The following is a 25,505-nucleotide window of genomic DNA, read 5'->3' as shown; positions in this document are numbered from 1 at the left end:
GCGATGCACCGGATCTGAGAGGAGCCACACGGGATCCCGGAGACGCCGACAAGTGGGACCAAGGTGCCAGCCGCTGCGGGAAGAGAAGAAGAAAAAAGAAGAAAAGGAAGAGAAGGAAAAATGGGCCGGGACCAGCCCAGCAAGCCCAAGAACGAGAAGGGCCCAGGAGGACTTTCGGCCCAACGACGCGCGTTTTCTTTTTCTTTTTTCACGACACTGACACGGGGGTCCCACCTGTCGGTGAGACCCGCCGGCTGACAAGTGGGCCCCCAGTGACCGTTGACCATCGACCGTTGACCGGGTTAGCATTGACCTGGTCAACGCTGACGTCAGCATGGGCCATGCTGACGTCAACACAGCCGGCCCCCGGATGATGTCATGTTGACGTCAGCATGCCACGTGGCACGCCCAGAGGCTGCCACGTGTCACTGATTTTCTTTTATGTTTTTCGATAATCTTTATTTAATTCCAAAAATGCTTTTAGGCTTAGAAAATTGATAATAAATCAACCGTAGCTCCGAAAATTATGAAACCAGTTTCATAATTCTTCTAAAATCATGACCTACGCGTTAGAGTAGGAGTTGCTTTGATTTGGATATTCTTTTGAGGAGTTTTGTGCATCTTTGCACTTGGACCCTTATACTCTTCCATAATTACGAATAGGACCTGACGCCGAGGAGCAGACCGGAGGCTACGACTACCCCGACTTCCAGGAGCACTATGAAGAGGCCCCAGGTTCACGCCCATCCATGTTTTGAATACCTATTAGGCATTGCTTGCTAGACACGCTACGCCCCCAAATTGAGTGTTGAGATGAGCTTGCATAACCATTTACTACCGTATTCCTTGTTATAAATGCTTGCATAGGAAACCATAGCCTTTTCCTTGGCATTGTTTTTACCTTAATGGATCCACATATTGCTTCATGCGGATGGTGATGTGGACCTATCCCATCCTTGGGGATAGATTGGATAGAGGCAGGGTATGACTCGGAGTACGATAACAACGATGACGGGTGGTACGATTGAAGGCATGCTACACTCAAGGATGCCTGTGGAAAAGAAGATTCCCGGAGGAGGACCAGCATGAAGTCTTAGTTACCGTTACGCTTTCTGTTTGCACCTCTTTTAGCCCATTAGGCTTGTACTCGGAGATTATTACTATTATCCCGAATGCTGTAATAAGTTAAACCCATGAATGTTCGGTAATCGCTGGTATGACTGTGATTTCTGCCTGAAATGAGTTCTTTATGTGATAGCGACTGATCCAGGGACTATCACGACAATACAGGGAGTCGGTTTGCCCTTTCGGGAACCCGGTTCGTTTCAGTTGGTATCAGAGCCATACTTGACTATAGCACGGGCCCTAGAATGGTCGTTAGCTTAGGAACGATCTAAAACTACTCTGTCTACTCCTATATGCCCCCCTTGAACTATAAATAACTACCTTTTTACTCTTACCACCTCCTTCATCTAACCATCTCACCTTTTGCTAACACCTTTATCTACGTTCACGCGCAGATGTACGAGGTCGAGGAGATCGAGCAGCTGTTGAGGCAGTGTCTCTGCCACGACGAGGAGGCTTACCAGCTGCACCGCGCCGAGGCTTTCAGGTGGTTCGAGCGAGTCCTCAGGAAGGCCGACATCTCCAAGGACCGCGGCAAGATCGCCATACAGAAGGTGACCGAGGGAGACTTTGAGAGCTACGATGCCGACTTGGTCATGATGCCTAATCCAACTACCCTCAGCTCTACCGGCTTGTTGGTTAAGGCAGTTTCGACCACAGCCACCGCCTGCGCCCAGCTCGCCGCCTACCGGATGGTGAAGAAGGTGCTTGCTCAGTACTGGGAGAGCAAGTTCTGAGACAGCAGCTACCGTCTTCTTCCCAGAGCAGTGCTACCAGGAGAGGACCCTGACGTCACCTGTCTGGAGATGTTCTCAGCGCCCGTCCAGGAGGGGAGTAGAGGTGGTGCGTTGGTACACACCACAGGTTTGTACTAGGTTTGTACTTGCTCAGTACTGACCGTTTGCTAGAGGACGTGGTTGTGGAGAACCGCCAGCTGGACTCTATCACGACGATACAGGGAGTCGGGTTGTCCTTTCGGGATCCCGGTTCGTTTCACTCCTCCTTTTTGGTGATTGATGACAACACAATCAAAGCAAGCATAAAATTTGCAAGAATTGACAAATTGAACCACTTACACTTGCTTGGATGCTTACCATCATCCAATGACGGTTTGGCCTCCCCCTAAAACCATGATCCCCCTTTGTTCCTCCTCCTATTTTCTACTCTTCTCTCATATGTTGACTTGATCCAGTCGGCATTTTCCCCCTTTGGAAAATACTTTTCCTTCTTGGGAACATCTCTTCCCCTTTGTTGGGAACATGCCTTGCTTTGATCCACATTTCTCCTCCTTTGGAATCAAATCACCTAAAAAGTCTTACACCTAAAAGGTCTTGCAAAACAATATAGCTCAAGAGAAGATTAGTAGCCTAGGGAGTTAGTTCCATGACTTATGATCCAATTGTATGATATCAATGAAGATACCAATTGAAAATTTACTATGGTGGATCACTAAATCACGAAACCAGTATGACATGAGCTAAGCTTTCCACAAGTGTGTAAACAACATGATAATATGAAAATCAAGTGTACAACTAAAAGATTCAACAAGAAAGCTTAGATCATATCATGCACGGAGGTAGCTCTAAAAAATAAGAAATTGACAATTATACCAATTGAATGAGTTTAGAACCTTGCATACCTCCGGGGGTTACCTTGTTTACCTTGCATGTACCAATTGAAAGTGACATGCAATCAATTGAAAGTCTTTAAACAAAGAGCACTTGGTACACCAAGATTAAGCAAATGTATGAGCACATAGCCTAAAAACTTTGATATGAGCATTTAAGTTCTAAGGAGCATGGCTCAATATGCATGAAGCACAATTTATCTAATCACTCTTATAAGGTTGTTTGTTCACATTGAGCGTGAATAACATTCTCTTAGAGTGTTAACTCCATCATGAGACTACAAAAGATAAACTTGCAAATATGTTAGTCTCAAAATCACAACCTATAGGATGAACTCCCCCTAAATATGTGCATTTAGTGTTTGAATCACCAAGCAAATGTATGCACATTGATTTTAACACAATTGGGAAGTTTACCCTATAGCTTGTGTTCATGGTACACATATGAAACACATACCTCATGAAGCCCATGTACCATGAAGGGTAACCTTGAGTAGCTTTCTACACACTTATCAAACCATGTAGATTGCTCATGGGTTAGAATCATGACACAAGCAACCTACCATATATAACACTAGGAGATGCAAAACATGCAAACATCCTAGCAAGAGCAATAGAACTGCATGATGCTTGAATTTAAATATAGCTACCATTACCTAATGGGGGACTTGGGCAACGAATGTCCAAGTTGTGAGCTTAGCTTGTTTTGGCTTGAACATTCACTTCAACTTGTAAGCTAAGTCTCCAAATCCCCCGAAGCTGTTTTTGGCTTTAAGTCTCCTTTGGAACCCATACCGTTTGAGGCCCCATCATATTGGTGGTGATGTCCTTGGGCACACAAATAGAGTGGTTCCAACTCCTTTCTTTCTTCCCAATCTGGTGAGCAACCACCTTGCCATTTGTCTTTTTTTTTATTACATAGGAGGTGCTATTGTTTTTGTTCCTCCGGTTGGGCTTGGTGTAGATGAGAGAACTCTTGATTGTGAGCTTCTTTTTGTTCTTCTCATCCGAAAGCTTCTTCCTTGGTTGAGGACACTTGTTAGACTTGTGGCCTTCTTTGTGGCACTTTGAACAAGTCACGGTGGACCCCTTCTCAAGCTTCTTCACCATGTCTTCACGGTTATCTTGAGAAGGTTATACATTGCTCTCTATGTCTTTGCCCTTCAATCTATACAAGTCCTTCATGAGCCTTTCCATTTCTTGCTTGAGCTCATCATTTTCCTTGGCAATGAGATCATCACATGATTTTACAACAACATTCTCATAGCATTTCTCATTGCAAGGGTTAGAGCAAGAATCATCAATTAAATCAATGCAAGAAGTTGAAGCATCTACCCTAGAGATAGGAATTGCACAAGGCATAGTTTGCTTTATTTCCAAAGAGTCATTAGTATCATTAATGCTCTCAAATTTTAATTTGAGCTCTTCGTGCTTCTTGGTAAGCAATTTAAATTTGCACATCAAATCTTCAAAATTTGTAGCAAGAGAAGCATTTAGATCTTTGAGAGTATTAAGGTTTTTAATTTTTTTTGATTGCTTCTTAATAACTTTTTGGTGCTCATGAATAAGTTCAAGAAGTTCATCAATTGAAGGAGAGTCGGAGCCATCATTACTTACATCGTTATCCATACCTTTGGCCATAAAGCAAGTGTTGGATGATAATCCCATGCGAGTGGTGAATTTCTTATTTGATTCATCACTTGAACTTGATTCTTCACCACCGCTAACTCATTCACCAAATATGGCAAATGATTCATGTTTGGGCTTCTTCTCCTTCTTTTGCTTGTTCTTCTGGAACTTCTTCTCAACCTTCATAAGTTGATGATGAGGCCCATCTTTGAGGAAGACCATATACCCCATTGAGTTGATTTCCTTCAAGCATTTATTCATCTTCTTTACTTGCTTGTAGAGGTTGGGGTGCATTGGCTCTTTATCATCACTTGAGAAGCTTCTTGCATCCTCTTCTCCCTCATCACTTGAGCTACCTTTGATGGCCATCTTCTTCAACTTCTTGAGTTGTTTGCATGCAAGAGCGCTATGTGTTGGTGAAGAAGAAGGCGCTTTTGCCTTTGTCATTGCGTAGCTCATTGGCGATCACCTTGTTGAGGACTTGATTTGGTGTCATTGTGGTGAGATCGTTTTCATATAGAATTGTTGTCACCAAATCATAGTCCGGCCTTCGGAGTGAGTGAAGGATCTTGCAAATGAGTTCCAAATCTTCAATTTGCTTCACACCTAAGGAATTAACCTCATTCACAAGAGTATTCAATCGTGAGTACATAGATTCGACATTCTTATCATCAAGTTGCTTAAAACTATTAAACTTATCAATGAGAACATGATATCTTTCATTGGCAACATCCTCCGTGCCCTCATGGTTCTCGATGATAGTTTGCCATAGTTTTTTAGCATTTTCACAAGAATAAAAACGATTGAACACATTATCACTAAGAGAAGACAAAATTATGCATTTTGCGGTGACATCATATTGCTTCTCTTGTTGACCATTATTTTTTATGCCCTCACTCACAACTCTCCAAACGTTTAGTCCCGTCGCTTGGAGATGGGTTTGCATTAGCACCTTCCATCATTGGAAGCCTGTGCCATCGAACCATGGAGCGGGTCTAAAAGGATCCATCCTTTCCCCCTAAGAGCTAACTCACTAGGCGGTGAAGCCTACCGATCTAATGAGCCGGTAAACACAAATTTGCCAATGAAATTGGCTTTCTTTGTGAGAGAAGTGAGTCCCGGCTCTGATACCAATTGAAAGTGATCGGGTACTCTAGCCTAAGAGGGGGAGGGGGTGAATTAGGCACTATTAAAACCTTAACTTATAGCTCCAACTAGTTTGCACAAAACTTAAACTAAAACAAGCTAACTAGATGTGCAACTACGGTTCACCTTAGTGTGTAACCCTCATCCCAAAAGAGTTTTACAACCTATAGCCAATCCTAACAAGCTACTACACTAAGAAGGTAAATGCACACAAGTTACAATATGAAATGCGGAAGCTTAAAGAGAGGGATGAGAGGAAGCGAACTCTCGACACAAGGATTTATCCCGTGGTTCGGATTACCACAAAGGCGCCCCTACGTCCACGTTGTTTAAGCACTCACGAAGAGTATCGCTTCCCGGCAATCAAGTCTCTTCCGTGAACACAATCACGGTCACCTTGATCCCGATCTTCACTAAGGGAGATTGCCCACGAAGGAGGGGTCTCTGTCCCCCGTACAATGTCGTCGACACCGCACCACACCAAGCCGGAGGGTCGTTGACTTGCCGGCAAGCCACCAATTGCTCCAAGGGGTCGGCGCACCATAATACAAGTGTGGTTCACTCTAGAACCAGCCACAAGGATCTCAACCTTACTTGTTCACTCACTCAAGAGCTAATCTAGCACTCACACTTTACAAAGCTAGTGCTAAAACCTAAGGATATGATCAATGAGCTCTTGTATGGCTTGGAGGTGTTCTTGGGTGTGTATGAGATGTCTTGAGACTCCAGCAAACTTCAAATGGCCGGGGTAAGGCGTATATATCAGCCACCAAGTCTTGTAGCCGTTGCTCCAATGGTCAGCAGAAAACAGCATACCATCGGATGAACCGATGCCTCTGTATGGGGCAGCGTCGGTTCATCCGGTCACTCTCAGACCTGAAATAGTCGTTGAGCTTCTGACGCACTGTCTGTGACACCACCGGTTTAACCGATGACTGTGTGTCAGTTAAACCGGTCACTCACCGCACTCAACTAGTCGTTGGCCTCTTTCTCTCCTGCTGACGTTATTACACCGGTACTATGCTCCGATGGACCACCGGTTCAACCGGTGCTGAAGACTTGGCTCCTGTGTGGTTGACATCGTCTCTGGAACATAGTACATCCAATGCACCGATGCCTAGCTTGACGCCGTCGGTTCAACCGGTGACTTGGCTCTCTTGACTTGGTCTTCGCTTGATCTCTATTTGGTGCTCAGATTTGCACCGACGCCAGGGCGTCGGAACTTCCGACAACCATCGGATGCACCGATGCTACATGCATCGGTTCTTCCGGTGCTCCTGTTTTTTGCAGAACTCATCCAATTCAGTGTTTCTTTGAGTTCTTTCTTCGTGTATTGCTTTGTATGGCCTTTTTACTTCATCACTGGGATCTAGAAATGTTCACTTAACAAAACCATTAGTCACATTGATTGCGTTGTCATACGATTACCAAAATCACTCGAAATGGCATAAATGGTGCCATGTTCTTTACACGTGAACATTCAACTGGAGCATGGTTGGTAAAATCATATTCACAGTTAACTAATTGTAAGTCATGATTGCACTCGTAGTTATTGTTGTCCCATAAATATGAGCCATGGACACCTTATCGTCTGTCTCTGATTTACAGACTGCCCCATGCACGCATGGGAAAGTCATATACGTCTCATCATCAACCAAAAGACGTTATATATATATAAGAAGTCCAATCCAGCGACCAAATGCTTGCTCGATCTTGATGGACTATGAACAAGTAGACCGAGCTTGATACACATGGGCCTGGGAGGCACCAGGAATAATGGGTGCCTGGCTACTCGCGGCGATCAGGCTTGCTGGTTGCAAGTCTTGGGTCGCTAGGATTCTGAGTTTTGGAGTGAGCCTTGTTTTCAGAGCACACACGGCTTGGGTTCACATCAGGAGCTAGTCTCTTCGAGTGGAACCTGGAACCTTCGAGTGGAACCTGACAGCGAAGAAATATGCGAGCTCAGCATGACAAAACGGTAGTTTCGATGCAAATCTGGTCAACACACTCGAATGCACTAGAACACGCAGCAGATCGTCGACACGATCAACACCAGTAGCCTGTAACACCCGAATTTAAATTTTGTTTTAAATTCAAAAATATGATTTATTCAAATGAAGTTTGTGTTAGGAAAAAAGAGAAAACTTTCTTCTCCCTTTCTTTTCATTCCTCTACCAGCCCAGCCCAACTTTTCTCTTCACCTCCCTTCTCTTCTTTCTTTCCTTCTCGGCCTGTAGAGTCCAAACTGCCAGCCCAGCTCCTTGTCTGTCCCACTTTCCTTTCCTCTCCCCCTCTCTCACTTCCAATCGGGCCCCGACCGTCAGATCCTCCTCCTTCCTCCGGCCGCCCACCTCCTCTGCGCCGCACGCCCTCGCCGGCCGGTCGCCTTCCCACGCCCGCTCACCTCCTGTTGGTAGCCAAAATTGGCAAGGTGCCGAGGCCGACCGGTCGGGCCGATTGGTCAGACAGGTCTGGTCCTGTGTAATTTGAATTGAGGTAGATCTGTAATTTAGAGTCCGTTTGTAACTCAATTTGGAAGGGGTACGTCCTCCCCGGCCTATAAATATAAAGGCCATAGCCGATTGAGGTCCTTCTACCCAATCGAATCAATCAATCTACTATTTTCTTCAAACCCTAACTTTTCCAACCTCGTGTTGTTCTTTGCTCGTCTCTACAGTGTTCAAGGCGTCTTGGGTGGCCTGCTGACTCCAAGACAACCATAGATCAGCGAGCTCCGACGGGTCCCTCCCGAGCTCGTGGTTTTAGGTTTTGCGGCGTTCTCTGTGTCCGACCGGTTGGCGCGACCGGTTGGCGCGACCGGTCTGACCGGTCACCGGGGTTCTTCGCTAGTGATTTGATCGTTGCGATCCGCGCGTTCTAGTCCTTGTGTGTTGACCAGTTCTACGTCAACACCTCCCTCTCCACCACACCCGCCTTTAATGCTCGCCATCACCCCCACCTCGCGCCGCCTCCTCTCCCGTCGGTTTCGGCCACTCACCATTGATGGCCACCATGGCCGACCACCACGGCCAGCCACCACGAGCTCGCCGCCCTGTCCCCTACTGCCCATCTCCCTTCCCTCCTCAGCCTATAAATGGCACCCTAAGCCCTGTCTTGATCCCTTTCCCTTGCTCCCTCACTCGCTCTCGCCCCCTCTGCCCTGCAGCGCTGCTCCGCCACACCGCCAAGCTCTGCCACGCCGTCAATCTGCCGCCTCGCTGCCTCTCCGATGCCCTCAACCGCCGCCAAAGCTCTATGTCATCGTAAGGATCACCGCATAACCTTTTTCCTTTCTCTTCTGCTCTCTCTCGCTGGGGATTCCTCGCCGGAGCATGCCGTCCGCCCCTCGCCGCCGTGAGCTCCACTTCAGCCACCGCAACGCCTCCCCGACCCCTCCATCGGCTTCCCCTTGCCCTCCTCTTCCTTCTCGGCCTTTCCCCAGCTCGAACCGAGTTAGGACGGCTGATTCTGGCCATCCGTCGCCGCGCCGCTTGCCACCAGCGTCGTAGCGCCGCCCGCCCAAGCCACGTGCGCCGCGAGCTTGCCTGCGCGAGCCGAGTCAAGCCCCGCCAGCCGAGCCGCCTGGAGCCGCAGTCGAGCCGTCCTCCCCGCCTCTCCGCCGTCAGTTGGCGTTCTGACGGGTCAGATCTAATCCAACCGGAGTCAATACCGATCACACATGGCCCTTTTGCAAAAAGACCCTTATGCTTTATAAAAGCCAACCCACCGTCCTGTGCTATTCAAAAGTAATTCTAGAAAGGTCCTTTCTTTTCTGTTTTAGCCCCTGAGCTTTCTAAAAATAGAAGCCACCATCCAGCCCTCTCTTTTTACAAGTGTAGCCCATGTTCTTTAAGTTTAATTATGTTCCAGCCCCTGGTTTCTTCAGATCTAGCCCCTGGAAGTTCTGTTTCTTTGCAATTAAGCCCCTAAAACCTTATTTTAGTCGTATCTTCCTTGTTTTAACTCTGATTTCAGCGATTCTTGCGCTCACAGGGAACCTTGCAACGCGTACAACATCTTTATCACCATATCTTTCTTTGTTTATACTGTTTACATATTCTTCCTTATTTTGTGCATGTTTTGCTTGTGTAATCTTGTAGATGACACGCTGTTCGAGGGAAATCAGGAGCAACAATTCAAAGAAGAGCATAAATAGTTTGATGGCAATAGCACCCAGGTAACTGGTGTTAGAGGTGAATTTGATGGCAATGGCACCCAGGTAAAGGAAACTTTCTTCAATGGTGTGGAGGAACTTCAAAATTTCGATGGCATATAGGAAACATGCATCTTTTATAATGGTATGGAGGTAAAAGACTCATAAAAAACAGCCTCTTCATTTCTTCTCCAGTATAGAACAAAGATGGGAAGAGAAACTGTATGTCGGCAGTAAACTTACTCCTTATCGCACCTCGGAATGGGAGGCTTTGGGAATCCAAACTGCTCTGTCCGCAAACAAAGTGAGGGAAGATGGCATGTCAATCGTACATTATTTGCCATGGCAGCATGGCCTTGTGGCCAATGCTGTTCGCACGAGATAGACGCTGCACACGGTTCTACGAGACCAGATCTAAATCTATGCTGATAAATTTAGCCTAGGAGGAACACTCTTCAGCATTTTCCGGTTGGAACACCAATTTTCCGGTCACGGGTCCTACTTTTCCAGTTGCGTTCTGTATTCCTTAACTCAAGAGGTGCTAGCACGCTAAATAGCTATTCAACACACTGCGTGTTAAATAGCGCTCCCATATATATATATATACATACATATATAGACACACACATAATATTTATGATACGATACCTCCATCCCGTACAAAGAGTACAATCTATAAGGCCCCGAAATAAATGATTACAATTACAACTAGAAAGCCTTGATAGTAAAATCAGTTGAGGAGCACAGGAGAAGAAAAAGCCATGGTCTGCTGTATGGCCCAGCCACAGTATAAATGCGCTCACATGCATATGCCGAATGAACCAACGCATGACTTAGCTAGGCGCCAAAAGCTGGAGCTGCAGGATGAACCAACAACCCTTTTGCCGTGGCCACTAGAGCAGCGAGGGGTGAGCCACTCTCCGGAACGACGCCTACGTTGCCGTAGAAGACCCTGTACTTCTCCACTTTGGATGGGGTCCTTTCTACCTTGCTCAGTGCTTCCATCATTCCCTTGTCTCTGAATATAGTGGCGTAGCGAGGACAAGATTTCACAATCGATATCACCATCTCAACTATAACCCTTCTCATCCTTGGGTATTCAGGATTTGGCTTCCTGTTAGAGTTGAGTGTGCCCACCAGCTTCTGAACAAGACCTGATGATCCGTTGCTTTGTAGCTGATGCTGCAGCTCACGGGCAAATGGTTCCGGGATCACATCACCGATTTGTGACACGAGGCCGATCAGGGGCTCCAGTTGCTTGCCCCCCGCGGATGACATTATATTCTCCATCAGCTGCATGCATGCACGGTGTGGTGAACAATGTCAGGTAACTGAGACCTATATTTCAAGATTAATTCATCAATGGCAAGGAAAACAATTCCACGATTGCTAATCACTCAACCCCACTGATAAAAAGTTCTACCAGTACAGCATGCATTTAAAAATTTAAGCCAATAACTTTTATGATAACAATACCGAACATGTCAAACAGTCAATAGACTAGTATCTTAGTTGCAGAAGACACTCACCATTGGTAAGGAAGACGACAGGTGGTCACCTGCACCTTGATGGTGGCCAAGTTTATCTCTGGAATGCGCACAAACATTCTGCAGTAGGCTTGCAGCTACATATCTATACTCATCTTTACAGAGCATGTCCTTGAGATCCTTGATAAGTTTGTATCCTGGTTCCTCCAAGATGGCCAGGCAATTTGCAGGGCTCTCTATTGTAAGGTTTGCCAGTGCTTCCCCTGCGGGCATTCGCAGGGACTGATCATAGTACGCGTCGGTTGGTCCATCTTTCCCGATAAAAGCATGCATGAGTTTGGAAATAGTCACCTTGGAGCTCCCAATCTCTTCCCTTGCGTCCTCGTCGAAGGCCAGCTTGGTTAGGATCTCAAACACCAGTTTCATTAGTTCAGTGCTCATGCGCCTGTCCTCCAACTCCAAGACGCATTCGAGGTTGTTCAGCAAGAAGGAGTTCCTGCACAGCTCTTGCCGGATTGCTTCCCCAGTGGTCTCCCCGGTGATTGCAAGCCGCCTCACAAAATTCAGAGATGAAAATATCACCGCATGCTGATGCTGCTGCACGTGGTCGTTGCTGCTTTCTCTGTCGGTGGGGTATCTTATGAGCCTTATGATCTTGGAAATGAGGTACGTGGCTTTGGCAATTTCTGCACAGTTGTCAGGATCATGAGCAAGCCTCTCGAGGATTACCATGCCCGGGATGTTGAGTGAATCCTGATGGGTCAAGGGCTGCTCCTCCAGAACAACTGACCACTTCTCTTTCGTCCGCAGCCAACACCGCCGTAACCAATAGCACCCTCCATTATTTCCAGGAACTGCCTGCACTGAACTTCCTTGATCCCTCTGTCCATTGACGACGCTTGTGGCAGACTCGAGCAAGGAATCTTGTCTCCCTTCTGGTTCATTGTTTGCTGGTTGATAATCGGCATCGAGGAGCGAGGACACCAACTTTAGCATGCCCGGGACCTCAGAAATTGTGAGACTGTCAGCCAGATTGGTGATGATCCTAGTGGCGACCAACCTGATATCTCTGTTTCGTCCATCTGCCCACCCGAGCATGCGAACCAACATGGACACGGTTTTGTTGGAGCTGATGATTCTTGACCTCAGCTCTTGGCTGGAATAATCTGTTTCCCTTTCATTCAGGAGGTTGCTAAGGACAAGAGCACCAGCTAGCCTCACCTCACTGGAATCGGAGCTCAGGGACTCCGTGGCGAAGCCGGCGAGGCTCAGCGTCTTCTTTGCGGCAAACAGGCCGGTGTCCATGCATGTTGAGTAGGCACACTCGTAGTAGAGATCGATGGCTTTTGCTCCTTGTTGACCGCTGAGTTTCAAGTGACGGACAAGCGATCTGCGTGGGAAGAAGGAGAAGAGCCCGAGAATGCTTGCGGTGATGTAGAGTGACCCTTCGCACAGCGCCAGCACGTAGAAGACTCTGATTGCCGGCACCAGGTTTGGGCTAGTAGAACTGTCCTGCGGCGGCTGGCCGTAGTCAGTCTGCAGGCCATGGAACCTTGAAGATGAGAGCAAGACCTGAAGGGCGGCCGCCGGGATCTGCAAGTTCTCCATCAGCAGCACTGCTACCCAGAGAACGAATGAGAGGCCGGTGGCAATAATTGCGATTCGGCGGGACCCCCCAAAAAAATCATGGAAAATCCAGGCCGGGATTGGTAGCAGCAAATACCAAAGGTACAATATGTGCATCATGACATCGATCCAGCGGGCACCAAGCAGAGTGTTGTTCGCTGCCGGAGTCAGGCTGCCTAGCGACAGAACCGCTACTGTGAATGCTGTGATTATACTGCCGACGAAGTTAATGACAAGTGCAGGTTGCCACACGAACACGGTGGTCACCACAGAGCCAAAACCCAGGCTTACGACTGAGATCACTTTGGCCAGAGACAATAGGGGGCGGCCGTAAGTAGTATTTGTTAAGTTGGCAACTACTTGGGGTCTGAAAATGAGCAGCAACGCTGCCACCACCTGTGTCAGTATCTCTGTGGACGCGGAGGAAAACTGTGCGGGCATGCTATAGAAATGATGATCATCATCATCTTCTGACGGGGATTCGAGAAATTCCCGATATTTGCTTGATGAGTCAAGACCATAAATGATTAGGAAGGCGACCAGGACAGCCCCCAGCAACAATCGTCTGCGCCGCCGGGACCGATTCGTCAGCTGAGGATAACCATGTATCTCCATCTTGCTCATAACAATCAGTAACACTGCCTGGAGAATGACCAGGAAAATCGATTCATCCACCGGCAACCAGTTAATGAGGTCTATCCACAAACCCATGGTCAGCACCACTTCAGGTCCCGGAACGAGATCCTCTGCAGTCGATGGATGCTGACTTTCCTCTGCAGTCGCCGTGATCCACCGTCCAGCAGCAATCCAACGCCTCGCTCCCAGATGGCTCGCGCGCTGCTCCCTGCAAGAGGCTGGCTCACGTTTTTCGACAGAGCTCGGTCGCGGCCCCTGGGTAACGACGGCTCGATTCCCCTTCCCTGTCCTCTTCTCCTGCTTACCGCTCGCCGCGGTCGCGCCGGCGGAGGAGGCAGCGGCGGGCGCGCGGCGACGGGCGAGCAGGGCTCGGGCGGCAGCTGGAGCGAGGGAGGGGCGGAGCAGTGCGCAGCCGGTCGGGGTTGAAGGAGAGGTCGGCAGCGGCTCCATCGGCGGCGGGCGAGCTCCCGCGGGTGAGCAAGGCGGCGGTCGAGCTCCCTCGGGAGGCTGAGCTAACACAAGAGCTGGGTCACTCGCTGCCGGCCGGTGTGCACATTGCCAGCGAGCTACCGCGGGGTTCTGCGGGCGGATCGTCCGGCGGCCGTGTACGCGTTGCGCTTGCGCGCGCGCATGGCGCAGCTGTCGCCCAGGATCCCGTCCGCGGTGCACCACTGGCCGGAGGGGGCCACCACGAGGCCGCGGCGTGGGTGGACGACTTCGCCGAGTTCGCAGCGTCGCGGCGGGGGGCGCGCACCGCAGGTCGCTCAGCGACTCGGTGGCCTTCGTCGAGGTGGCGCCCGCGGACAGCGCGGCCGGCGAGTTCGAGCCCCTCGACGACGACCAGCTCAGGTCCATGTTCCCCGACGAGGCTGGCGGCGGGTCGTCGTCCGCGCCGAGGTCCGAGAATGGCGGCAGCAGCGATGGCGGCGGCGACAAGCGCGGCGGCGGTGCCCCCACGGGCGGCGCCACCAATGGCTGCGATGACGAGCGGAATGAGGCCGCGGATGCGGAGGCGCCAGCGACGGGGCAGGCTGCCGCCTCCACGGAGCTAATCCGGGACCCCAAGAGGGTGAAGAGGTGAGCCCGATCGAGCCCATGCCTGCAGACGCGTCTTGTGCAAGTGCAAGCAACCACAGCTAGCTTGCTGTGTAGCCAGAAATGCTTGTCCAATCGGCAGTCCTTCGCCGTCGCTGCCGCGGCGAGCAGCAAGCATGAGAAGAGGACAGGGGAAGGGGGAATTGGGCCGTCATCAGCCGCGAGCGAGCTGAGCCAGCCTCTTGCAGGGAGCAGCGCGCGAGCCATCTGGGAGCGAGGCGTTGGATTGCTGCTGGACGGTGGATCACGGCGACTGCAGAGAAAAGTCAGCATCCGCCGACCGCAGAGGATCTCGTTCCTCATTCCCTTCCTGCGGCCGCCCCAACATGTGAGCGAAGGACACATTAATCCACCTAAGTGCCCTCGTGGTCCCGAACAAGGACTGGTTGTCCAATTTGTAGTTGCGGCTAAAAATCCTGCCGTGAGCAGAGCAAAGAAAGGGATGAGATTATTCTGTTTATTATAAAAACATGTTTATTATAAAAAAACTAAAAGAAATATAAACATGTTTTTATATCTTACTACTACACGTTAATCCTTACTGAACATCCTCCCAGGCGTGGCGGCACGCTCTCACTAGAGTCGGAGGGCAGCCTCCCGGTCGGCCGGTCCCGGGGGGATGAGATTTGAGTGCTCTCACTAGACCAGGAGGTCATTCTATCATGTGACCTCTATGTAATCCTCACGGAACACACGCAAGACAACGAAACAAATCTTACAAAGGAAGAAAACATCAAACCATCAATTTAAAGACTCAACTTAATCATTGTTGGTAACAACAGCCATTGTGTCAAACTACCAGCCTACGCAATTACAAAAATATAATTAAATTTTAGCCCTATGTTTGTTCTAACATCACCCTAAAAAAAGTAAATTCAAACTATACATACACGATGGATGCACCGTTTTTTTTTTTTTTTGAGATTTGTCACCGACTCACCGTTCATTCCACGCATATATACATGTAACTGGGGTGTGATATCAAGCATATAGACTTCAATGGCTCACCAATCACAAAATGGTCTCCAACGGGAGTTGATATATATATTATCTATGGTTTTAACTAAGCATATGTCGAACACACATGGTCATACAATACTATGCAAAAAAGGAAAAACTTTGGATGAGGATACAACTGCATATAGAGTATTCGAGAATGGGAGTCTACCATTACTAGATAAAGGATACAGAGTATATATATATATATATATATATATATATATATATATATATATATATATATATATATATATATATGAATAAATGATACTTCCTCCATCCCAAATTACAATTCGTTTTAGTTTTCTTTTTAGATACATAACTTTTGCTATGTATCTAAACATAGTATATATCTAGGTGCATATCAAAAGTTATGTAACTATAAAAGCCAAAATGAATAGTAATTTGTGATGGAGGGGCACTCGGCAAAAAAGAAAAAAAACAAATGGGATAGAATTAGTATAAGCAATTCCGATTAACTATGGATTATTCTACAGACTAAAGTTATTCAAAAGTTTCTAATACTTATTTCTGTAAAATTGATAACAAGTGGGAAATAAAATGTTTTTCTAATTGCAGGCCTATCTGACTCATCTATTCTATGAAGGCTGCCAATTGTTGCCACACTTTCTTATAAAACTCATATTCAGGGGTGGAGACAGGGGGGGCGGGCAGGGGCCTGGCCCCCCCCCCCCCTATGGTCCCCAAATTTCCATTAGGAATTTAAATTTTGATTAAATTTTGATTAAATTTGTATGGTTGGCCCCTCCTAATAATGAAAAAAATGTCTTTCTGGCTCCGCCCCTGCTCATATTAGGTTGGTTTCAGAAATTTTCACACTGTAAAGGTGACGTGACATGCGGGGCTAGTGCATGCGACAATATGTGACCACGAAAGTGAGAAAGAGATGAATCTTGAAACAGCATCAGCGCCTACCTGAAGGCTTCTATGAAGATAATCACGGTGGCAAACCGGAAATCCTGTGGCTTGAGATCAGAGCAGAAGCCGCCGAGCAAGACCGCGGTCGCCCATACGAAAGCCAGCGCGCCGAAAGCGTTCCCCGCCCACTCGCCGAGGGCAACCACCCACACGAAGCGGTTCAGCCTCCGCTCCCTCCGCTGCGACTCGCCGCCGCCACCTGCTGCGGCGTCCGCAGCAGCCGCCTCAGCACAAATCTGGACAGCAACCTCTCCACCGGTGGCGCCAGCTGGTGTCGCTCTCGCCATTGTTCGTTTCCCCCAGAGGAAATGGGTGCCCAACAGCTCGAAAAGGTATAAATGCAATGCAAAGCAGCGCCAAGACATAACCTCCTCCCCACTGGATCGTAGCAGGAGCGAGCGTGCCCTTCAAACAAGGGAGCATTGAGCCCTGGACTAGCGTGCTACAGTTGCTTCTTCAGATGGACACGCATCAGTCTCTACGCGGGCCGGAAGATTGGTATCTTGGCACCAAAGCGCTGTTTGGATCGGATTAAACTTTAGTCCCTGTCAAATCAAAGAGAATTTTAATATTTATAAATATTAAATAAAATCTAATTACAAAACTAATTGCAGAACCCCGAGACTAAACTGTGTGACGAATATAATGAGGTATATTAATATATAATTAGAGAATGATTACTGTAGCATCACTGTAGCAGATCATGAATTAATTAGGCTCATTAGATTCGTCTCGCGAATTAGCACCCATCTGTCAAAAAAATTATAAACATATTTTATTTAATAATCTTAAATAGCAAGATTCTCTTTGATGTGACAGGAGCTGAACTTTAGCAACTCAAAATAAACAGAGTCTAACTGGGCACAATCCGGTGAGCTCCATCATTGTACCGGGTGATTGATTTGTTTAAGTGTTCAGCAATTTTCCTTTCTTGAACTTCACATTTTGAACAAAAGTTCAGACTGAGGCCTTGTTTGGTTTTTTAAGTAGCTGTCACGTCAAATGTTTGGATGCCAATTTAATATAAAACTAATTTAATAAGTTGCAATTAGGGTTCTAGACGAATCTAATAAGTAGAATTAATACATAATTAGTGGATGATTACTATAGCAATTAGTGATCAAATTATGATCTAATTAGGTTTAATACATTCCTTTCGTGATTAAGTCACGACTTATGAAATTAATTTATAACAAGTCTATGTTTAATTCTCCTAATTGATATTTAAACATGCGATGTGACGAGACTTATGACTTAAAACTTAAAAAAGCAAACAAGGCCTGAGTTGAGAAAGGATATTCAGGATCTTTTTACAATCATTGTAATAGAGCTCAATTAATTTATATCTTTCATGTAAAATACTACCTTGTAAATAACTTTCTAGAAGTGGCTAAAATCCTGATGAAAGCAAAGAAACTTTCCAGCCAAACAAAAACTAGCATGTTTTGTTTCTTTCCTTTTCTTGTGAAACGCCGTGTTTCTTATTGTTGATCGACAGAGATAGCATATTACACATGTTTTTCTCTTTAATAGTGACAATGCTGACAGTACATTACCCTATGTAAGAAAGCATCAAAGGAGACACAACATTAGGAGACGCGGAGTTCTGACGCGTCTCCTTTGACATATAGGAGACATGTGTTTAAACGAAACATATCCTATATGTTTGTTCCAAGCTCCAAGGGACAACCCGCGTCTCCTATGTGGCGTCTCCGCCCAAGGCATGGAGAACCCACAAAAGCAAGGTTAAGGCAAATTATATCAAGAAAAGACTGACTCCATTTGGGAAGCACCCGTATATCGAACCGGAAGATTGTAAAGAGTTTGTACAGATGTGTGAATCTGAAGAAGCCGTAATAGAGAGTGAAAGATACAAGCTGCTTCGAGAACAGTACAAGCATGAGCACTGCATGGGTCCGACCGGTTATGAAGGGATTCAAGCACAATGGGATGAAGAGGACAGGAAGTTGGCTTCTCTAGGGATTGCCAATCCATATGAAGAATTCTCTGAAGGCCAGACTAGGAGTTGGCTGTGAGCAAGGAGTAAGCTGGTGATATCAGAAGGTGCTGCTTCTATTAAGTGAAAGACAGAGGCCACTGAGAGGCTTTCAAAAGAAATCAAAGAAAAGCAAGCACATGCAGAATCTTCCGGTATCACTTGGACCAGGGAGAATGATGTCTAACTCAATGCTTGGGCCCCGAGCAACCCGGCCGCGTGCGGGGTGTCTCCAGCTACAATGGCTGGAAGGAAGCATGGACTAGGCACTTGGGTATGTACAGGAAGAGGAGAAAACTCTATTGGAAATATGCCCTAGAGGCAATCATAGAGATGATCATATTTCTTTGTATTCATGATTAATGAAGTATTCCTTGAATATCCATGAAAGGCAACTTGTATTGATTGATAATTATGTGAATTGTCTGTGAGACTCTTTACTTGTATGGTTATTCTAAAGCTGTTCCTAGTCGGAGTTCATATGAGGACACACATGGATATTAGACTAGCACATGTATTAGTTGATGACTATGTTTAACAAGTCATGGACATGTAGATGTCAAACTAATAATGTGGGCTCATGTGGGACATGAGTCTGAATTGACCCAACACGAGAGATGGTGATTTCTCATTACACAATATGTACGCTGTGTCCTAAGACCTGAGATCGTCGTATGTACTCAAGATGTGAACCGACTTACTTAGGAGTCATCAAACGCTGCACCGTAACAGGGTAGTCATAAAGGTGGCTTTCGGGTCTGTCAAGAAGCATGCTGTGAGACATAGTCGGTCAAGATGAGATTTGTCCCTCTCTACAAGAGAGAGATATCTCTGGGCACCTCGAGTGATTCGGATCAGGAAATACATGGCCATGCTGGGGTTAAGAGTTAACCAAGGATTCCGAATCACATGATCGAGAAAAAGAGCGGTTGGCTTGGAGCTAGACCAAATATCGTGAGGCAAAAGGAACAACATGTATATGATATTGTGACGGCTCGTCTGATATGATCTTTGTGTGCGTATAGGAGTTGACATGTCTTGCTAGAGGCCGCTGTCTACTATTGGGCCGAGTAAGAGTACTCGGGCCATGTCTATTTGCATGTGAGGCCATAGGGTCACACACTTAAGGGAAAGAAGCCTGATAAGGATGAGATCCAAATTAGACTGGGCTTAGGTGCACCAATGGGCCTCTCAGCCCCAATGGGGGCGCCCAAGGTGGGGCCCAAGAGGAGCCCACCTAAGGGAGCGCCCAGGGGCAATAAAAGCAAGGGGAAAGGGGGGCACCCAAGGCTAACCCTAGTTTTTTCTTGTCTGCCGCTACAGTACTTCGCTACAGTAGCCGCCCCTCCTCTCCAGTGCGCCAAGCCCTAGGTCGCCCTCGCGGACCTAGCAGTCCGGATCGCGACGCTTCTTCTAGTACGTGTGGATACCTTGGAGGTGCCGCATCTGCTGCACAAGGACGAGCCGCACGTGAGGAGGTTCTCGCAACTGCACTGCCGGCTACATCTGTTCGACTACATCGACGCGCGACAGAAGTTCCGCATCCGCGCGTCTAGTGGTAATCTCGTGATCTGTAACAGCAGTAGATCCTATTTATGGGGAGAAAAATTTTGTTTTGCGTCCCCATATCCCTACAGTGGTATCAAATCTGTTACTGCTGGTTATAGGTTCGTGATGTGTGCATATGGAGATATGCGTGTTGTAGATGAAACCGTAATCCTGTTTCGTATCCTCGCTGCGATGGTCGTGTGATGAATTAATCATACCGGTCGGGTTTCCGCCACCTGAGTTAAGTGACACACGTAAACCCAGTCGCAGCAGGAGGAGATCAATGAGATTGATCGAATCGAAACCCAGGATGGTTCGCCAGATGCATGTGATGCATAGGTGTAACATCCCAAAAATCCGCTAACTTAAATCGTGCGATAATTATTTTCAAAACCAAGTGTTCCATCGTTGAGCTCAAAGACCGCCCTAATTCCCCGGAACCTTTCCCTGTTCCAATCATCCGATCTCCAGCATCTCGACCCCCTTTTTTTTCCTGTGGCCTCGTCAGCGCACGCGGGCGACCGCGAAACGCGGCCGACCGGCTCCGCGATCAGCGCCGTGATCCCGGCGCGGATCCCTCTCTCTCCCTCTCTTTTTCTCTCTCAATTTCTCTTTTCCATTTTCTTTTCCTTTTCTTTTTTTCCTTTCCCTTCCCTCTCTCCTTCCTTGTCGTGCACGCCGGCCGGGCCCTCCCCTTCTCTTCCCGCGCGCCGCGGAGCAGCCCCGTACCCCGGCCGCCTGCCCCGCTCCTGTGCACGCCACTCGCCGCCACCTCGCCTGCCCAGCCCGCGCGCCCCGCCCCGGCTTGCGGCCCACGCATCTGCGCGTGCCAGACCCGCCACGCTGAGCCGCGCCGCCGCGACACCGCCGCGCCCGAGTCGCTCCAGCACTGACCTGCACGCACACGCCGTCGCCCTGGCGCACAGCGCCGGCGACCACGGCACAGCACCGCCTGCAATGGTCGCCGCCTCGCGTCACCTCGCCGCCCACTGGCGCCGTTGATGACGCACAGCGCCACCTGTCGAGCCGTCACCTCACCTCAGCTCGCCGTGGACGCCCGCACAGCGTCGAGCCCCCCCCCCCCCTCACCGCCTTTTACTCGGCCGCCAACCTTCGCCAGCATCCCGCCAAGCCGGCACCGCCTTGCACGCCTATAAAGAGCCCTCCCCGAGCTCCACCGCCACCGCCGCACAGCTTCTTCCGAGCCCCAGCACCCCACTGCCACCTCCAGCCTCCCTCTCTAGCTTGCAGCGCCGCCGCTCGCCTTTGCAGCCGCCGGCCACCGCGGAGCCCCCTCTCCACTGCCCCTCGGCCCGAATCAAGGTAGGTTTGGGCACCACTGAGGCCCACTGGTGCTCCTCCCCTCCTCTTGACCGCCGCCGCCCCTCTGGATTACCAATCCAGGGCCACCACCGCCCGCCGCCACCGGCCGCTGTGGCCGGGCCACCTCGGGCCGCCTCAGGACGAGTTGCGGCCGGGGATCGACCCCGCAGGGCCCCCTCCTCCTTTCCCCTCTACCCCGGGCCGCCGTCGAGGCCCAGAGCGGCCGAATCGGTAGCCGCCGGCGAGCGCCTTCCCCTCCCCTGTATCCCGGTGCGGGAGGAGGGAGAAGACAGGGCAATATGCCCAAAACCCCCTAGCTTTTCCTCTATTCAGTAAAGAACCCCCACCCTTTTAACCAAAAAACCCCTCCTGTTTTCCTATTTTGCAATTAAACCCTCTGCTATTTAAACTTAATAATGATTAGACCCCTACACTTTTCTAATAGGCCCAAGCATTCTTAGAAAATTACAACCAAGCCCTTTCTACCCCAGAGAAACTTACAAATAGGTCCCTGGACCATTATTTAACCCCTAAACCTTTGATTAATCTATCTTTTCATGCGCCAAACGACCCCGGATCAACCCGAAACTTTACCACGCCTCTTTTAACTTAGTTCCAGCCGTGACATTCAGAAACCACCCAAAAATATCACTCTGTACTCCATATTTTATGTGCTTCCAATTCGAGCTCAACGATAGATCTTTATTTTCTGTGTTTTGATTGTGTGCTTGTTTGTGTGCGCTGTAGACCACGGAGTGAATGAAGGAGAGCCCGTCAGCGAGCAGTGCTATGAGCAGGTGAACGAGGACCCGTTCCGCGACCCCGAGCTCGAAGGACAGGACATCCCAGAAGGCTTTGAAGACGGCAAGTTCAATCCCATCCTTTGATGCATGTTTCTGTCCTAGTTTTATAAACACAACCCAATGGCCTGCTTTATAAAATTGCATATGTTTTGCTTGCATGAAAACATGGTTGGATAGCCACCCCTTGATTTTGTGATGACCATTCCTTGACCACCTAGATTAATGTCTGTTTTTGCTTGGACGTTAATCGATATTAGGATACTTAGGGCTTTACTCATAATATGATTTATTTTTTTCATAAAGAAAATGTGTGCGTATGTGGGTTGGGATAAAAGTGGTGTTTTTGAAAAGAGAGTATAGACGGGATGGATGGCATTTCTACGTGATTTGCCATTTGGTGTGCTCGTGCCTGTGTGGCAGGGCAGAGAAGGGAGATATCCATCTTGTCGTGCTTAAGGACCGAGTTGGTGTGTCATCTCACCTAACTCCACTGTCGTGCAAACCACTCGACCGTTGAATGGGCAACGGCTTAGCATAAATCCCACTAGTTAATTTGATAGCCATCAGGAGAGCTGAGAGCAACGGGTGACTAAGGAGAAGGGATAAGCCCCGAGTGACTTATGCCCGGTTATACCTAAGTGAACGGTCGATGACCCCTTGGTGCATCCCGTGATGGCTAGTCAGGTTTAGCTAAGGTGGGTAATGGCTATGTCGGGATCTACACCGACACTTCGGTGCTCGTGTTGTGGTACCCGCTTATGGGTAAAGTTGCACACCTCTGCAGAGTTAAGAATCTATTCGAATAGTCCGTGCCCACGGTATTGGGTGAGTTACGGTGTGGTCACATAACTAGTGTTTCATTGGGATGACCTGGTGTGAGTTGTTTGGAATTGTGTCCGGCAGTTGTGCCGTGTGCTACGACGGACGGGGAGTCCGGTAGCAGTTTAAAACTTGAACTCCGAGTTACTACAAAAACTATTTTTTTCTAAAAAGGTTTTCGGTTAAATGAACCCCTACATAAAGTATCGTTTTTCTGTAAATTAAACCGTAACCCTATCCTTGACTTACCTATGCATATTATTCTGATTTAACCCTCTCCGTGGGTGTGGTTGGACTTGCTGAGTACGTTTGTACTCACCCCATTCTTACTTTTTACAGAAGAAGACCCAGACTTCGTACCAGACGACGCCGAGTAGGGTTATCGTTCTACACCCAACCTTGCCTGTGGAACTGGCCCTGTTCGAGATGCCTTCGCTGTCGCAATACTCTGAGCCCGTGCTAGACCCCATGTGGTTTGCGGTCTGGTGTTATGTTGTAGCTTGGTTACTAGTTATTATCATCTGTATCGAGTGTCCTCCTCGGAGGTTTGTACGGTAATGAACCATCTGATGTAATAAATATGGCATCAGCCTCCTGGGACTGATGTTTATATCACATTTAAGTCTTCTCTTATGAGGGGACGCTTCAATAGGGCAGATTGGATCTGCTAATCGAGTTGGAAAAGAGAGGCAAAAACATGTTATTTGGTAAAACAGCCATAACTTTTGCGTACGAACTCGGATCGAGGCGATTTTTATATGAAAATTCATCTACAGAAAATTTTACACATGAATTCAAACAGATTTGCTGTTTTCGCCGAAATTAGGTTTGCGAAATTCAGCCGGGAAGATTGAGTTTTAAGCGATTCAAGTTTAGACGTCGGAATCGATTAACTCTGTTTTGCAGGATATTGTGATTTGTATGGCCCATATATGTATGTGATGTATGTGTGTAATTATTTCATGACCTGCGTGTCGTGAGTTTAACAATTCGGCAAGAGCCATATGAATTGTTACATTTGATGTAATGGCCTATGTGCCAACATGTGATGATTTGATCCAAGATGTAATCTTTTACTAGCTATTAAGAGTAATAGTTTGTATTAGTCATGGAGGACATCATCACGGCGTGGATGACAAAGATGTACCAGCATGGAGATGGAGATCTTGGTGCCTGGTAGATGGATCCCATGATGATGGAGATCTGTTAGTGATTATGGTTGTACCGTATCATGTGAAATGTTATTCACGTTGTTCTACTACTACGTGCGACGCATACGGTAGAAGTAGAATGATTGATCCCTCACAAATTTCAAAATATCATGCCCTACCAACTAAACCTTGCATTGTCCCAAGCCTTGTACGATTGGTGGTGGGTCTATGAAATTAGGGTGCCACCAGTTTTCCTTGGCTAGATAGGTTCGTATCGGATACTTACACGCATAAGGGTTGGTTAGCTTGACAAGGTTAGCTTAACGGTTAAGGACCTTGGGGCATAAAGGTTGGGCGCCGAGACATGAGATGTTACCCAACAACAAGAGTCATATGAGATATGATTAGCAAAGAGTTGCTTACCGATCTACCTTGTCCTCTAGCGGTGATGCTAAAGCTCACTAGTCGACTTGATAGTTGTGGGTCTTGAATCACTAAGAATCAATGGAGGGATATTGATTTTAGTGGGAGTTGATTCTGTTAAATTGTTTAATATGATTTACTCCATCATGAATACATTTGTCTTAGTATTTTGCATTATTATTTTGTTGTAGATCATGGTCCGCAATAACACCCAATCCTTTTCATTGCGTTCGGTCCTTGAGAAGGACAAACTGAATGGGACTAACTATGTGGATTGGATCTGCAACCTGAGAATTGTTCTCAGGGCAGAGAAAAATGAAGATGTTCTAGATACCCCATTACCAGAAGAGCCTGCTGATGATGCACCTGCTGAGAAAAGGACTGCTTACAGAAAGGCTTGTGACAACAACCTTGAAATAAGCTGCCTTATGCTTGCTTGCATGGAACCTGACATACAGATGCAGTTCGAGACAAACCATGAGGCACACGATATGATCGTGGCGCTTCAGGACATGTTTCAAACTCAGGCCAGGACTGAAAGGTTCAATGTGTCCAAGGCCTTTGTCGTGAGCAAGCGGGCAGAAGGCGCTGCAGTGGGTCCGCATGTAATCAAGATGGTTGGTTACACATAGAGGTTGGAGAAGCTGGGCTTCCCACTTGGCCAAGAGTTGGCCACTGATTTCATTCTCGCCTCTTTACCGCCAACCTATGGGAACTTCATCTCGAACTACCATATGCATGGGGCTGAAAAGGGCCTGACTGAACTATGTGGAATGCTCAAGACAGCAGAGAGTGACATCAAGAAGAGCACAAGCGGCGGCCATGTGATGGCTGTCCAGAACAATCCTGCTTTCAAGAAGAAAGGTTCTTCTTGAAAGAAGAAGGGCAAGGCTAAGGTTGCGAACTCCAAGCCAAACCCTACACCCAAGGCTAAATCTGGACTAGCTGCAGACAAGGAGTGCTTTCATTGTCACCAGCTA

General features: G+C 47.8%; 1 protein-coding gene and 1 pseudogene across 1 annotated transcript; one reads left to right on the top strand and one right to left on the bottom strand.

The window, feature by feature from the left end:
- Positions 1-10,285: 10,285 nt before the first annotated feature.
- Positions 10,286-16,856, bottom strand: LOC120677831. Its single transcript, XM_039959036.1, has 5 exons — positions 16,460-16,856; positions 14,773-14,940; positions 14,184-14,528; positions 11,210-13,637; positions 10,286-10,973 (listed from the first exon to the last, which is right to left on the bottom strand). The coding sequence occupies exons 1-5, from the start codon at positions 16,825-16,827 to the stop codon at positions 10,518-10,520; spliced, it is 3,765 nt and encodes a 1,254-aa protein (XP_039814970.1). The 5' UTR covers positions 16,828-16,856; the 3' UTR covers positions 10,286-10,517.
- On the top strand, positions 13,861-14,783 carry LOC120679582 (annotated as a pseudogene).
- Positions 16,857-25,505: the final 8,649 nt, after the last annotated feature.

The sequence above is a fragment of the Panicum virgatum genome, chromosome 6N (assembly GCF_016808335.1).
Source record: "Panicum virgatum strain AP13 chromosome 6N, P.virgatum_v5, whole genome shotgun sequence".
Classification (NCBI taxonomy): Eukaryota; Viridiplantae; Streptophyta; class Magnoliopsida; order Poales; family Poaceae; genus Panicum; species Panicum virgatum.
The sequence above is the reverse complement of the archived record's forward strand: the minus strand, read 5'-3'. Positions and strand labels throughout refer to the sequence as shown.

What these genes read in the sequence shown, in the direction of transcription:
- LOC120677831 (XM_039959036.1), bottom strand. Translation starts at nt 16,827, where the DNA reads ATGTCTTGGCGCTGCTTTGCATTGCATTTATACCTTTTCGAGCTGTTG. An exon ending in GACTTTTCTCTGCAGTCGCC is followed by an intron (nt 14,529 to 14,772) that starts GTGATCCACCGT and finishes ACGCGTCTGCAG; the next exon opens with GCATGGGCTCGATCGGGCTC. An exon ending in GAGTCGCTGAGCGACCTGCG is followed by an intron (nt 13,638 to 14,183) that starts GTGCGCGCCCCC and finishes AGCCTCTTGCAG; the next exon opens with GGAGCAGCGCGCGAGCCATC.